General features: G+C 40.9%; 1 protein-coding gene across 1 annotated transcript; it reads left to right on the forward strand.

Annotated features, from left to right (window-relative positions):
- Positions 1-789: 789 nt before the first annotated feature.
- LOC149848125 (uncharacterized) lies at positions 790-2,295 on the forward strand. Its single transcript, XM_090020344.1, has 2 exons — positions 790-868; positions 1,459-2,295. The coding sequence occupies exons 1-2, from the start codon at positions 854-856 to the stop codon at positions 2,002-2,004; spliced, it is 561 nt and encodes a 186-aa protein (XP_089876470.1). The 5' UTR covers positions 790-853; the 3' UTR covers positions 2,005-2,295.
- The last annotated feature ends 13,925 nt before the right edge of the window (positions 2,296-16,220 follow it).

The following is a 16,220-nucleotide window of genomic DNA, read 5'->3' on the forward strand; positions in this document are numbered from 1 at the left end:
CCGGATCTGGGTTTAATCAGACTCATCATAAGAAAAACTATACCTGGATCTGATAAAAACTACATGAACCAGACCCTACCCTGGCCATATCCATTAAAATAATATTTTTTTTTATTTTTACATTAAAAATTTATGGGTCTTAATCAAAACTCAGGTCAGACCCGGGTCTGGTATAAAATTTCACAAACTATACCCTGACCCATGTATTAGTCGGACCTTTGGGTTCGGACCCATATCTTAATTGAGTCTTCTTATTGATCACCATACCCGGACCCTATAGGGTTTGGTACGGGTGCGGTCCGGGTAAACCTGACCCGTTGAAACCCCCAATTTTACGTCTTCAATATTTGTTTTTACGTAATGGTTAAAAGAAGAATACATAGCTAAAACAAGGACCTATGCAAAGGTAAAAATTGAGTTTCGCAACTTTTTTTTCTTTCCTTTCTTACCTGGGAGTAACAAACGGGTACTTGATTCTAGGTTACCCATTAGCCCTACCGCACAAAGCACGGTGGACTCAAGATAACATGGCAACTACAAGTTACAAAAGATGGCCACGTAAGATATAGCGTTTCATTGTTTCAAAACCAAATAAAACGCCAAAAGAAAATAGTTTGTTTCCTATCAATGGATCAACTTTACTGCCACCACCATGATGTCATGCATTGTGATTTTCAGATCCCTTAGTGCTCCCACTCCTCAACCTTTCTCTCTGATCGAGAAGCCCTTGTTCTATATAAACCCATACCCCCTTCCCCTTCCAAGCCATCAACACATGCTTTGCTATCTTCTAGTCTTTTAGGATCTCTTTGCTTCTCTTCTTCTCTCTAGAGAATTCATTTGCTGTATCTTCATGGCTAGCGTTGAGGTCTCTGTGTGTGTGTGTGTGTGCGTGTGCTTAGACTCTAGTGGGTAGATGTGTTTTAAGCTGGTTTTAGTTTTTTTTAGTTTTAATGAGACATATAGTCCTAAGCACCATGTTGGTCTTCTCTATTTCTCTTCCATTTAAAATTCAAAGCATGGGTCCTTGATTAAAGGTCTCAACTCGAGCTGTTCGTTCTTTCAAATGGAATTGGCTTTCAGAAATTACACATGCATGCGCACACATACTGCAGTCTGCATCCACACACACCTGAGAAGCAAATCTTGATCTTTAGCATCGGTTGTGGAGAATGTTCTAGTGGTCGTCACTGCATTTATTTATTTTTTGATATTTACACGGAGAAACCGCCGCCATGATTAGAGACATAGCCGTGCTGGCTCTGCATTTGAATCATTCTTTTGGTTGATTTGTGGAAATAAATTATCGTAGGCGGTTCACTAGAGTTTCTATGTGAAAACCAACTTGCTCCCTCTCAAATCGTTCTTTGATATCCCTATTAATCTGTTTAGCTGCATTAGGTCATCTTCAATTACAAGAATTTATCATGTTTAGTAACTAGAGAACTTGATTTGCAGGTTGCACAAGTGACAGCATTGCCGGAGGCGACCACGGTAACCGAGAGCCCCATTACCGAAGCCGCCGAGGAGGATGCAGTTGCACCGGCTTCTGAAGTGCCAAGCGAGGAACCAAAAGAAACGACAGCAGAGGCAGTAACAGAAGCACCAGAAGAGGAACAAAAACCGGAGACCGTTGATGTTCCGGAACAGATAGAGACCACGGAAGTAGTAGAAGAGGTGGCAGCAGTGGAAGCTGAGGCCGTCCCCGCACAAACAGAAGAGCCACCCAAGGAGGAAGCTGCTGTGCAGGAAGTGGAGGTCACTCAAACTGAAGAGACATCAGTGGAGAAGGTAGATGAAGAGAATGTGGTTGCACCACAAACTGAAGAACCGGCACCGGCGCCAGTTGCCGCCCCAGAGGAGGTTGTCCAAACGGTCTCGGAGATCGCCGTGGTCGAGGCTGCACCGGCAGTGCCCGAGGAGACTGTAGAAGAAAAGCCAGTGGAAGAGACGCCATCAGAGAAGGAAGAGAGCAAGGCAGAGGAAGAGGCCAAGGTGGAGTAAGGTTGAAGAGTAAGAGATGTCATGGTACTGATGTTGGTGCATTTGGAGTTGTTTTGATAGGTCCGTAGTCATGTTGGTATGGTAGTGATGAAGGTCAGAGATAAGAGGCAATAATTGATCCAACGTAGCTCAGGGATGCCACGTGAGCAGCAAATTATTTTGTACTCTGCATAGAGAATCTTCAGCCACGTGGCTAGCAGCTATTGGTGGATATGGTTTGTCGCATGTATTCGGAATGTATGTATGTCTAGGCATGAATAATAATTTGAGTTGCTTTTGATGCCAGTACTACATTATGTTGTCGATGATATACTCTGTGATACCATTATGTTCGTTCTTGGCTTTTGATCCTTTTCTCAGTGTTTTCGGCTTGATGTCTAAGCAGTAGCACTCTTCTTCTTGATCATATTTTGCAAAGTAAAGAACTCGAGTCAGTGAAAAATGAAGAAAAGCGGTTAGAATTTTTTTGTGCCGGTGTTGTGTTGTGTGTGTGATTGGATGGGAAAACCCAGCCCGATCAGGAGAGTCAGTCCAAACCCGGTTTGGCGCCAGTACCCACGGGGAAGGTGGTTGATTGCATTTCCCTACTTTCTTCTAATATATGATGAAAAAGTTTGGCATAAAAGTGAAAAAATGAAGCAAACATTTTTTAGTTGCTTTCGTTGCCACCATTTGGGGATTCTGTCCTCTGCAAATGCATAAGCCAGGGAGAGAGAGAGAGAGAGAGAGAGAGAGAGAGAGAGAGAGAGAGAGAGAGAGTGAAAATCGATGATCATAGTATTTTTATGATATTACAAAATGTAGATGGGAGCTTGGTTTAGGGTGTTTAGTACACCAGAACGTGGCAACATCACTAATTTAGTAAATGCATTTAATATTTCCAGGAACTTGGTCATGTTCACTACAGTGAGTTTTTTCAATTAAATAGGACTGTAGAACTCTGCTGGCGGCAAAGTTTTTTTTATGATGAGAAATCCTTGCCGATAATAGGGTCACTTAATGGGCACAATCTCTGCAAGGTAAACCCCGAGTGGGGTCACCGACACCCGAGCCCTTGCATAACCAACCAGTTAAAGGCACCCGCACACCCGGTGTGAGTAGAACCTAGGAGGAAAGGGCCAGCACCTTTTCTCCAAGCGCACTGCTACTCAGGCGACTCGGGTGGGTTGTGGCCACAAAGTTATTTTCTTGGCTACATGTCTGACAGGGTTGATCTTTTCGTCATACCACAGTATTTTACTGAAAGATACTTTTGGTGCATGTTCGCATATCATGGATCAAGGACTAAAGAAACATCCTGACCCAGCTCACACCGAGTGTTTTGCATTAATATAGCAACTATCTTGAACACCAACTTAGTAGGGATACGTCAGATTTATCTAAAAGAATATAGGAGCTAAGTTTAGCAGATGTCATGAGCAGTTCGTCGCCATCATATATCAGCCCCTGTGCACTATACGCACTCCATTCTTTCTAGTAGACCAAACTCCTGGTTTCCTTTTTATTTCATATATTGCTCAAGGAAACCAATGCTGGATCAGCAAACTCACCATGCTGGAAAGTGCTGCCGAGGTATGGTCACCGACGGCATAAAACCCTAAGACCACCCACTAGGGCATCTGTTGCTTCAGCCTTGTGGCAAGGGATGTGCATCCTAGGTATCAAACTCTCGACATCCTTTAGCTTGAACGCCTTGCGCCAACCCACCTAATCAGGTGTGCAGGGCCCTTCTGGGCAGTCCCAACCTCATAGATATAACTTATAGACACCAACTTTGTGCATTTGCCTTGTTGGTGTCATATCAGATTTACAAAAAAACACATCAGCTAGCCTCCTGCAGGAGCAGTTTGTCTCCAGATTATGTTTGCCCTATGCACTACATATGCACATTATTCTTTCTAGGTCCCAACCACCTAGTTATAACTTACGCAAAACCAACTTAGAAGGGCGCATTTGCCTCGTCGGTGTCATCTCATTATATCCAAAAGAATGCATGAAGTTTAGTGGATGCAAAGAGAAGTTCAACTCCATCTTACTCATGAAGTTTATTCGATGCAAAGGGAAGGGTCCTTTTTTTGGTCAATTTGGATTCACCCTTCTAAGTTGGTGTTCAAAAGTTACAGCAACCTCCTAGCTGTAACTTTTGAACACCAACTTAGAAGGGTGAATCCGCCTCGTTGCTGTCATCTCAAATTGTAAAAAAAAAGTAAATATGATAAAGCCTCCACTCTTTCCAGCAAACAGTTGGAGTCTGGCTTAATCCTATTTTAAACAAAATCATGTAGAATAACTTCTGATTTTTTTTTTACAGAAGATGGACGATTCTATGGGCATCGTAGAAAACTGTCACGGGCTTAGAAGCGAAGGCCCCCGCGATGTAGCTTCGAGAATTTGCAAACGCCGAAAGCAGGCCTTTTAAGCGCACAAGCAATGCATAGCACACGTGCACGAGCGAAAGCAAGAGTACGCACATGCACAAACACAAAGAGAGCAAAGAGACAAGGATGCAAAAAGCTTCTTTATAGATACTTGAAAGCAAAGTACATCAAGAGGAAAAGAGAGGGTCTGAATACACGGGGTTCTTAAGCCGTAAGGCCTTGTGGGGCACTCTAGAGTGCCAAAGAGGTATATACATCAGAGCAAAAAGGTGAAAAACGTGGTGGTCTTGGACACGCTCCCCCGCCTAAGTTGCCGTCGTCCTCGATGCCAATTATTCATGGTAGCCTTCTACAAGTTGTCGATGTTGAAACATGTTGTTGGCCTTCTCCCAGGTGTCTTCACATTCTGACAATCCCTTCTACTGCACTAAGTACTTTTTGACTTTTCCTAGATAGTTGTTGGAATGGTTGAGGATGACCTCTGACTCTCTACCTGGTACACTGACTATTGAGGGAGCCCGCTGCGGGGAGCACGTTGAAGCATGCTCCGTTGAGAATCTCCTTCATCTTCGTGAAACGGCTTCAAGTTATATATGTGAAATACCGAATGCACTTGAAAGTTTGTTGGCAAGTCTAGCGGGTATGCCAAGTTTTTCACACATTTGATAATGGTGAAGGGACCATCATACCTGCGAATAAGGCCTCGGTGGTGGCCCTGAAAGACAATTGTGCGGTTAGGAAAGAGCTTGACCAACACAAAATTTTGTTGAACGACGCTTCTTATCTGCCCATTTATTTATGTGTTTGGTCACCTTGTTTAGGTATGTCTTCGTCAACTCTGTCTGATCTTGTCAGTTCTTGACGAACTGGTATGCATAAGGTGTTTTGCCACGCCCTCACACAGAAAGGAAGTGCGGAGTCTACGGCTGTTATCCGATTGCGACTTTAAATGGATTGTGGTCGGAGGACTCGCTTTTTCGAAGGTTGTAGCATAATTGAGCTGCATCAAGTAAATCAACCCAATCCCTTTGGTTGGCACTGACAAAGTGCCATAGGTATTCCTCTAGCATATCGTTTATTCTCTCTATTTGTCCATCGGTTTGGGGGTGAAAATTGGTGTTGAAATGCAAGTTTGTCCTCATTAAGCGAAACACTTCTCGCCAAAACTTGCCATTAAAATGTGCATCATGATCGATGACGATGCTCTCAGGAATTCCCCAATACTTAATTATGTTTCGCATGAACAATTTCGCAGTATCTGCAGCTGAGCAGATAGTAGGGGCAGGCACAAAGAGAGCATACTTCGAGAACCTATCTACAACCACGTAGATCGAACTATAGCCTTGTGCTTTTAGCAAGCTCATAATGAAATCCATGGTTATGCACTACCACAGACGACTTGGCACAGGTAGGGGCTATAGTAGTCCACCGGGTCTCTGATTGATGGGCTTGTCTTGTTGGCAAATCAAGTAAGTTTGCACATAAGCATCTACATCATCGCGCATTTGCGACCAATAGAATGTGCGTTCTAACAACGCTAAGGTCCTTTATTGCCCTGGGTGACCCACCCAGGTGGTATCATGGCACTCGTGCATCAAGCGCCTCCTCAAGGTATCCTACTGTGAAATATATAGACGGTCGCCCGCTGCGTGGAGCAAATCGGCCTCTAGCTAAAATCTTCGTGTCTTTCCTTCCTTCACCAATGCAATCAATTGTTGAGCCATTGGGTCACTTTTTGAAGCTTCTCGCACATGTTCGAGAAGATCACTCATCAGTTGGCTTACACTGCCGTCCCAAGCGAGCAAAGCTGCGAGTTCTGCCTTTCGACTCAAGGTGTCGGCTACAACATTGGTCCTGCCTGGCTTGTATTCGAGGTCCATATCGAATTCTGCCAAAAAATCCTGCCAACGTGCTTGCCTTGGACTCAGCTTCTTTTGAGTCTAAAAGTAACTTGTCACAATGTTGTTAGTGCGCACAATAAACTGCGCCCCCAAAAGATAGTGCCTCCATGTGCGAAGACAGTGCACGACCACCAACATCTCACGCTCATGCACAGTGTATCGACGCTCAGTGTCGTTCAACAGGTTTTAGTGTTTGACAGCTACTTGGCATACTTCATGCTCAGGATTTAACATTTTTTTGGAAAGTATTCTTGTGCTTGGGCCACACACCTTATCACCTCTGCTATACAATTGGCATCACATACACAACCATGTCACACATTTATTGAGGTCTAATATCTCAATAAAATGAATAGCCATAAGATCTTACGTATAGTGGGAGTTTTTCTTGCCCATTTTTCTTTTACAGGTCATTTTGTCATTTTAAATTTTTTATGAATAATTTATTAAAAATTCTGTCAAGCCCTACGGGAGGTCATGTGAAAGGCATCTTTAACACGAACGTGACGCTCTTTTCTAGTGTGGGTTGTAACAAACACCAAGCCAAAAAGAGCAACTGAGGCCCGCACATTTTCCACCCAAAGAAAGGGGTTTCATGGAAAGCCGTGTCACACCTCCCCGGGGAAGCATTTTCCGCTGGAGGGCTTTAAGGGGATTTCGGTTTCCACCTATTTCTTTTTCTCTAGGGTGAAACAAACGACCCCTAAAGGTCTCGCTTTTTCTTTGATCACAAGAATTTTTTTTTCATGTATCTCAGTGAATGACCAAACCACTCTTCCATAAACAACTACATGCACATCACATGCTCCGCTCATCAGCAACTCCATCTCAAAGGCTTTACATTCATGCCCATGTATGCTAAATATACAAACGCCCATGCACTACAAAAAACTTGTTAATTAACGATGAAAATTTGCGATGAAAATAATTCATTGCAAATCTGTGACAGATTAGCTAGAGAAAACTATTTGTTCCTAAAATTAGAATTAGTTGCAGAATTAGCGATGCAAAAATTTTGTCTCTAAATTCATCGCTAATTAGCGATGGATTAACGACGAAAAAAATCTGTCTCAAACTCTATCGCAACTTCGTAACGGATGAGCGATAGAATTTTTTCGTCGCTAATTGGCGACGGATTATGAGACAGAATTTTTTCGTCACTAATTTCTCTTGTAAAACCCTAATCTGAGCCCCTTTATTTTCCTTTCTTTTTCATTCCTCGCACGCAGTAGCCTCTCGCCGCTTGTCGCCCAAGTTCTTTCCTTCCACCGCCCACCATCCGAGTAACTTCTTCCCTCACTCTGTCTCTCTCGCCGTCGTATGCTGCCGCCGACCATCGACCCTGAACCCTTACTCACCTTCCCAGAAACCTCTCTCCTTCCTTCAATCGTCGTATGCTATCGTCGACCACTGACCGTTGTGTGCCGCCACCGACCACCTGATACTTCTTCCCTCACTCCATCTATCTCGCCGTCGTGTGCCGCCGCCGACCACCAACCCTGAACCCTCACTCACATTCCTTAAACCCTCTCTCCTTTCGCTGATCGTCATGTGCCACCGCCGATCGCCGTGTGTCGTCATCGACCACCTACCGCCGTGTTACTTCTTACCTCACATATATTGTTGAACGCTCTTCCTCGCTCGACTCTCATAGTCGAACCCTCATTCACCTCTCTAGGTAACCTCTCACCCCCTCTCTCTTTCTTCTGTGTCTTCTTCTTCTTCTTCTCCTTCTGTTTCTTTTCTGTCGACCGACAGGGGCCTGTCATTCTTTCCCGTCGGCAAACCATGGTCGGCCTGTAGGGGCTAAAGCCCCTGCCAGTTTTTTCAACAGGTCGGCAGAGTAGACACCCCCTGTTGCCTGTGAAAAAGATTTTAACAGGGGCTTTGGGCCCCTGCCTCGTTTTTCTTGGTTTTAAGGGAGGGGCTCAACCCCTTCCTGTTTTTCCTTCTTCGTAAGGGAGGGACCGAGACTCCCTCCCTATTGCTTGAGTTACGAGGGAGGGGTTTGGCCCCTCCTCCGTACCTTTTTTGTTTTCATTCGGTCGGCAGGGGGCAGAGCCCTGTATCCTTGGTTCTTTCATTTGGCAAGGTGCGGAGCCCCTCCGCTTCCTGTCTACTTTGTTTCTCCGGTCGGCTATTGTCTTTTCTCGTCGAGCATGGGAGGGTGAAGTCCCTACCTGAGTGGTTCTTCTGCCGATAGGTGGAGGAGGCTCTACCCCCTGTCATGTTCCCCATTCGTCAGGCAGGGCGTGGTGAAGTTCACTGTCTGTGTCTTTGTCTTTGGCTGACAGTCATTGTAGCTGCATAGCAGAGCAAAATGTGTGATGCTCAATGCTAAGCATCGCATGCGGCTTAAAATGTCATGCGAAAAGAAAGAAGAAAAATGCAAATACAAAAGCATACAAATCGGGTAAATACTCGTGGTGAGTAAGTGATGCAAGCACATCACATGTTATTTACTTTCTTGGATGCAGTACTTTTCTACTCACACACTCATTTAGTTGTGGATATCTAGGACCGTTTTGCTGGAGTTCGGATGTCATGCTAGGCATTGTAGTAATTAGCAAGATATTGAAGTGTATTTGTTGCAAGTGCATGTTTGACATTATTGTGATATGAATGATTGAATATATTACAATGTTTGATGTGACTGTATGCATGCTTGCATGAAGTTATTTTATATTTGATTATGCATTTCATGTGAAATTGTATCATGAAAATATGCTTAAATTGAATGTATCGTGTTTGTGAATGTGATTTCATCTTTCTAAATATCATTGTGATTTATATAAATATGATGTGATAGTGTTATACGAAAATATTGAATTATCAATGCATGCATAATAGTTCATAGAATTGCATTTTATGTTAAACATGTTTGTAGTAGAGAGGGCGAGAAAATTTGTGCATTAACTGAAATAAAAAAATTGCTCATTTACAATCACCAAACAAGAATTTTTAACAAATTTGTAAACCACATAGCATTCTTATGATTCTCTTTTAACTGGTTAGGATAATATCTGTAATATCATAAGAAAAAATGGTTACAAACCGTGAATGGATGTACCGTAGGATAGTTGATAATTAGGTATCACTTGAATATATGGATGTTATTAACAGTTTTATTGAATTTACAACGGCAAATGCCAGTATAGTAGATCACACAGGTTGGATCAGGTGCCCCTACACGATGTGTAAGAACAATCGATTTGTAGAACCTCATAGCATTAGACATCACCTATACAAGAAGGGTTTTATGAGTGATTATCAGAATTGAACGCTTCATGGTGAAGAATTTTGAAAGAATTTTAGAATAATTTTGATGCACGGATTGATGTGGTGCACGATAATCCATATATGGATTTGATATTTAATGTCGCAAGACCAGAATTGGGTTCTACTATGAGTCCTAGTGATGTAACAACTGGGGTAGAGAAAGAAGCAGCAAACGATGCAGCTAGTAGATTTTATGACTTACTTAGAGATGCTGATGAGCCACTTTGGAAAGGTTGTGACAGTTACACTATCTTGTCTGCAGTTCTTCAACTACTGAATTTGAAGTTAGAGTATAATTTGAGTCAATCATGTTTTGATCATATATGCTCTATTGTGAAGAGTATATTGCTCAAAGATGAGAAATTGTCACAAAATTTCTATCGTACGACGGTTATGATCAACGTTCTAGGTATGGGGTATCAAAAGATAGATGTTTATCCAAATCACTGCATGTTGTATTTAAAAGATTAAGAAAATAGCAGATCATATCCATCATGTGAGCATCTTCGGTTCAAGCCAAAGACAAGAGGCAATGCTATCACGAGGTCAAAAGAAGAGCCATACAAGTTGCTCTGCTACTTTCCTCTCACTCCTAGATTGCAACGATTATGTATGTCTTCGAGAATAGCTAAACACATTAGATGACATGCAAATAAAGTTCGACATGATAAAGACAAGATCATGCGTCCTGTTGACGTGGAAGCTTGGAAGCACTTTGATCGTACTCATCAGACATTTGTAATGGAATTGAAAAATATTAGGCTCAATTTATGTACAGATGGATTTAATCCATTTGGGGGTAGATCAACTCCATACTTGTGTTGGTCGGTATTTTTCACCCAATACAACCTTCCTCCAAGCTTGTGTATGAAGCGTCAAATTTTTTTTTTTTGTCTCTATTGATCCCTAGTCTAACGTCTCCGACCCAAAATCTTGATGTATATTTAAAGTCATTGATTGATGAATTGAAAATATTGTGAAATGACAGTTTTCTCACGTACGATGCCCACAAAAAATAAAACTTCATTATGAAGGTTGTTGTATGGACAATTAATGACTTCCTTGCGTATGATATGTTATTTGGTTTGAGTACACATGGGAGGTTGGCATGTTTGTACTGCATGGAGGATACAAAATCTTTTAGATTGACGCATGAAAGGAAGCCGTGTTGGTTTGATTGTCACCATCAATTTCTACCCAGCAATCATCAGTTCTGACGATAAAGGAATGTGTTCCAAGCAGACACAAGTGAAATAAAAGGTTCACCTACACAGTTGTTTGTCATAGAGATCTTAAGACGATTGCGATACTTTCCAAATGGACTGACAGATACCCGTAGTGCGATGTCATTTCTTGGATTTGGGAAGGATCACAATTAGACAAAGAAATCTATATTTTAGAAACTACCATATTGGTCAACTTTATTGATACGACATAATTTGGATGTGATGCATGTAGAGAAAAATGTGTTGGATAATGTATTTAATACGGTAATGAATGTCAAAGAGAAAATGAAGGATAATCTGAAAGCCCATATGAATTTAAAAGTAATATGTAAAAGACCAAAATTGGAACTCTAAGAGTACAGTGGCAAAGTACTGAAACCAAAGGCAAGGTACATGCTTGGACCAGATCAAGTAAAACAGATATGTCAGTGGTTGAGACAATTGAGATTTCTAGATGGATACGTCTCTAACATTGCTCAGACTGTGAAGATAGATGAGGGACAATTATATGGGTTGAAGAGTTATGATTGTCATGTCATCATGCAACAATTGATTTTCCTAGCATTCCATGATATGTTAGACAAACCTATATGGGTGGTATTATCTGAGTTGAGTCGATTTTTTTAAATATTGTGTGCATCGGAAGTTGTAGTAACTGAGGTAAAGAATTTTGTCGTCACTATTATTTGTTAGATAGAGAAGATATTTCCTTCAGCATTTTTCGACGTTATGGAACATGTGATGATTCACTTGCCATACAAACTTAGGGTTGGTGATTCTGTGCAATATCAGTGGATGTACCCATTTGAAAGGTATATTTTTATTTTTATTTCTCTCTCTAATGATATTAAAAATTTATTGTATCACAAGATGTATATTATTAACAAATGCATGTTTGACCTAAAAAAAAAAGGTTTGGAATAAAGCAAGAGTGGAGGGTTCAATTTGTGAGGCATACACTTTAGAAGAGATTTCAAATTTCTCTTTTATCTACTTTGAACCTCATGTTCTAACATGTTACACTTGCCCACCTCGTAATGATGATGGAGAACAAGTTACTGTGACTGACAAACTATCGATATTTAAACTACTTGGGCATGCCTTTGGCAGTTGTCGGTCAAGACTCTTGGAAGATCGAGAGCAAGATGCAACACAAATCTATATCATTTTTAATTGCTCAATGATCGACCCCTACATCGAGTAAGTATACTTAATATGTAACACTAAGTTTTCTACATGCGTACATGGTTCAGTAATATAAATATTTGTTAAGTGCAGACGATTTGATCTTGAGTTACAAAGAGAACTTCCATATAACAATAATTCAGAAGTATAGAAAGAACGTGAAAATAAGTTTGCGGCATGGTTCAAAGAGTTGGTAAGGACGATGCCATGCATTTTTTTTTTTGTAAACAACAATATGTTACTTTTGATTCTGCGACATGAGTGACTGCAATCGGTAAATCCAAAAGGGTCGTGTGTTCGGGTTTGGGAGTAACATGAATACCACACCAGTCATTGCCTCCTGCAGTAAGGGCTCTCAGAGTTCTCCCGCCAGCATCAACTCCCACCGTCCGATTGACCCTACTATTTCTTGGGATGGTGTCCACCAACTTTTTCAGGACACAATACGTGACTTTTTTACATAAAGTCATTCTCAACCTTGTCCATAATGAGTTGTGCAACTTTTTTTGAGACAGGGAAACTTCGTCTGCATTCAACATGAACTCTAGTGCCCGTCAGGTATAAAGTTTCATGTCATTTGTTTCATGTTGTTAGATTTCAAGCTAGTATATGCATGATTGAATACATATATGCATGATTAAATCACTATGAAAGTTTTTTTACAACCATAGAACACATATAAGCATGATTTCATCACTATGAAAGTTATTTTATTGCCTTATAACACATATATGCATGATTGAATCACTATAAAAGTTTTTTGACAACCTTAGAACACATATAAGCATGATTTTATCACTATGAAAGTTATTTGACTGCCTTATAACACATATATGCATGATTGAATCATTATAAATTTTTCTTGACAACCTTAGAACACATATAAGCATGATTGCATCACTATGAAAGTTATTTGACTGCCTTATAACACATATATGCATGATTGAATCATTATGAAAGTTTTTTGACAACCTTAGAACACATATAAGTATGATTGAATCACTATAAAAGTTTTTTGACTGTCTTATAACACATATATACATGATTGAATCACTATAAAAGTTTTTTTACAACCTTAGAACACATATAAGCATAATTGCATCACTATGAAAGTTATTGCTAGTCTATGTGTCATTCAACCATGTTACTTTGATTGCCTTAGATTATATACATTGCATATTATTTATTTCATTATATTCTGTTTATCAATACTAACATTTTGATTCTCTTGTAGGATGATGGAGATGATCAGCGTAGAGCAGCTGATGGAGGCATAAATGAAGGGGCAGATCGAGACAATGAAGAGGATGATGCTCTGAATCTTGTAGATGATTAGATTCATGTATTGAATTTGTTTCACGTACTTATTGTTTCAAAACAAACTCTTTGTATATGTTCACTTGTAACTAATTAGAACTTGGCAAGGATTATAGTGGGTTGTTAAATTTGTTTCACTTATAACTTGTGTTAAATTTGTTTCACCTGCGTTGTATATGTATTTTTTATTGTACTTTATTTTTTATACACAGGTTATATAAATTATATAACGAAAAAAAAATCGATATTTATATTTCAAATACTTTTTTTTTTAATTTTATGACGGATTAACGACGAAAAATATTTGTCGCTAATATCCGTCGCCAATTTAGCGACGGATTAGGGACGAATATTTATTTGTCTCAAAAACTGAATCAGTCGATGTTTTACTACGGAATGTAATCCGTCGTGAATTCGTCGATAAATTGGCAACAAAATTTAGCAACGGATACGTATTCATCGTTAAATTTTAGTGATAGATTATCGACAAATATATATATCGTAAAACCAAATAAGTCCTTATTTAGTGACGGATCATGACATTCGTTAATCCATCACGAATTAATGATAGATCAAATTTATTGTTAATTAGCGATAAAAAATTTATGACAAATTTCATCCATCGTTAAATGGATTGACGATGAATTTGTAATGGATTATCATCGAATAGAGTTTGTCGCTAATCCCCACCTGGTTGGTGAGTTGCTGCTGAAGCCCATACTAAACTAAAGCTCTCACATTCCTGCTATATACTTTGTTCATTTTAGTTTTTGATAAGGTTTTCTTAAATGTATGAAAAAACCCAAGTAGGACAGGTGAATAACATCAAGCCGCTCCATGACAAACCAACCTGTATCATCCAACCGGACTCATAGGCCAGCTTACAAGACTAAATGAGGGGGACCCACCATGGGAATTTGATAAATACATGTGAGGTGGAGACACTTGGCCGGTGGGCCATGCGCATGCAACATCAGTCCACATCATCGGCCAGCGCCCCCCCCCCCCCCTTCACGTGTCATGAGGCCATTGGGTAAGAGGATGGAAAAGGTGGCAAGTATGGGGCCCGCCCACGCAGCACCCCCACCGCCCTTTCCAGTTTTGTGCTTTGGCCTCTTCTTGAGCTTTGGCATCCTTGCCTTGGACGCAGCTCAAAAGGGGAGGGGGAGGAGAGATAATGGAGAGATAACGGCGTTTACTCCTTTTGAATCGCCCCAGGCGATGTACGCCGCTAGGCCCGACGTTGGCTTCACGGCTCTTATGCGTCTGAAAGTAGTCCCGCTTCTTAAGAATTTTACGAGAGTACCCCAATCTCTGGAAACTTCTTTCTTAGTCGGGCATGGAGTCTAAACCGTACGTGGTTCTCTTTTACATTTGCTGTGTCCTAAAGGGTAATCGTGTTGAACGGCAATTACGGAAGGGATTTTTTGGTCATATTCTTGGTGCACAATGCCTCCAAACCGACTCGGTCTATATGTAAAGTGCGACACTGACGTGTTTGAGGTGGGGTCCTCCGGCAGAGACTGGAATCTGGACCGTACGATTGGCGCACATCGGACGAGCACAAGTTGGCCTGGCGTGGCCGAGCTGTCACGGGGTGGATGGGGTCCACTTTGATTTAGTTTGGCTGGCGAACCCGACGACGGGAAATGAGAGATGGAAACAGCTGGCCACGTCAGCACGCCCACCCCGATCCCACGAGAAAAAGGAATGGGGGGTGAAAATTGAAATGAGAGGGGAGCGGTGGGGGTTGCCTTTTTGGTGGGCCCCACCCCCTCCCCCATCCGTCCTTCTGCCAACCTGATAGGTGGGAAGTTCCATCGCCTCGCATGATGGCACTTACTTGGGGATCTGCTCAAGGCTTTCACCCCTACTTTTTTGTTTTAATTTCAATTTCACCATAAATACTTGTTTTTTCTTCACATTTTAATAAGAAAATCACAGTTACAGATGGACATATATCTTTGCTATAATCGCTTGTATGTATAAATTATAAACGGTTGAGCAAATCTTTTTATTTTATTTTTTAGTACATCTAACCCCATGAATGTATTAGCATTTGAATCATTAGATTCCAACAAGAAGTCTTTTTTTTTGGTAATTAAAAATCAATCATGATAATACATCAAATTTTTTTACTCAAACAACTTTTTTTTATCAAAAAAGTACGATCCAAATCCCAATTAGATTGAACTCACAAAAGATTGTAGCAAATATATATAACCCTATGATGTTCTCTTTTTATAAAAAAAAAAAAAACCCACTTCATTCACTGGCAAGCTTCGTAAGAGTAAAAATCCCAAATTCTCTTTGCCGATCATGTATCACCCTCGCACCTAATTTAGGCCTTGCAGCAACATATGCACAACCAAACTCGTGATGTCTTCCTTAACTTGGTGATGTTCACAAGTGGTCTCTATTAGATAAGTAGAGGCCTTGCAGGCACCGCATGAAGTATTTTGTGTAGGGTTGTCAATGGGTCAGGTTTGGTTAGGACTCAGGTGGAATCAGACCTGACCTCAATTAATTTTCAGGTATGGTATCAAGTCCGGATCTGGGTTTAATCAGACTCATCATAAGAAAAACTATACCTGGATCTGATAAAAACTACATGAACCAGACCCTACCCTGGCCATATCCATTAAAATAATATTTTTTTTTATTTTTACATTAAAAATTTATGGGTCTTAATCAAAACTCAGGTCAGACCCGGGTCTGGTATAAAATTTCACAAACTATACCCTGACCCATGTATTAGTCGGACCTTTGGGTTCGGACCCATATCTTAATTGAGTCTTCTTATTGATCACCATACCCGGACCCTATAGGGTTTGGTACGGGTGCGGTCCGGGTAAACCTGACCCGTTGAAACCCCCAATTTTACGTCTTCAATATTTGTTTTTACGTAATGGTTAAAAGAAGAATACATA

Source organism: Nuphar pumila, chromosome 1 (assembly GCF_984573655.1).
Source record: "Nuphar pumila chromosome 1, dmNupPumi1.hap1.1, whole genome shotgun sequence".
NCBI lineage: Eukaryota > Viridiplantae > Streptophyta > Magnoliopsida > Nymphaeales > Nymphaeaceae > Nuphar > Nuphar pumila.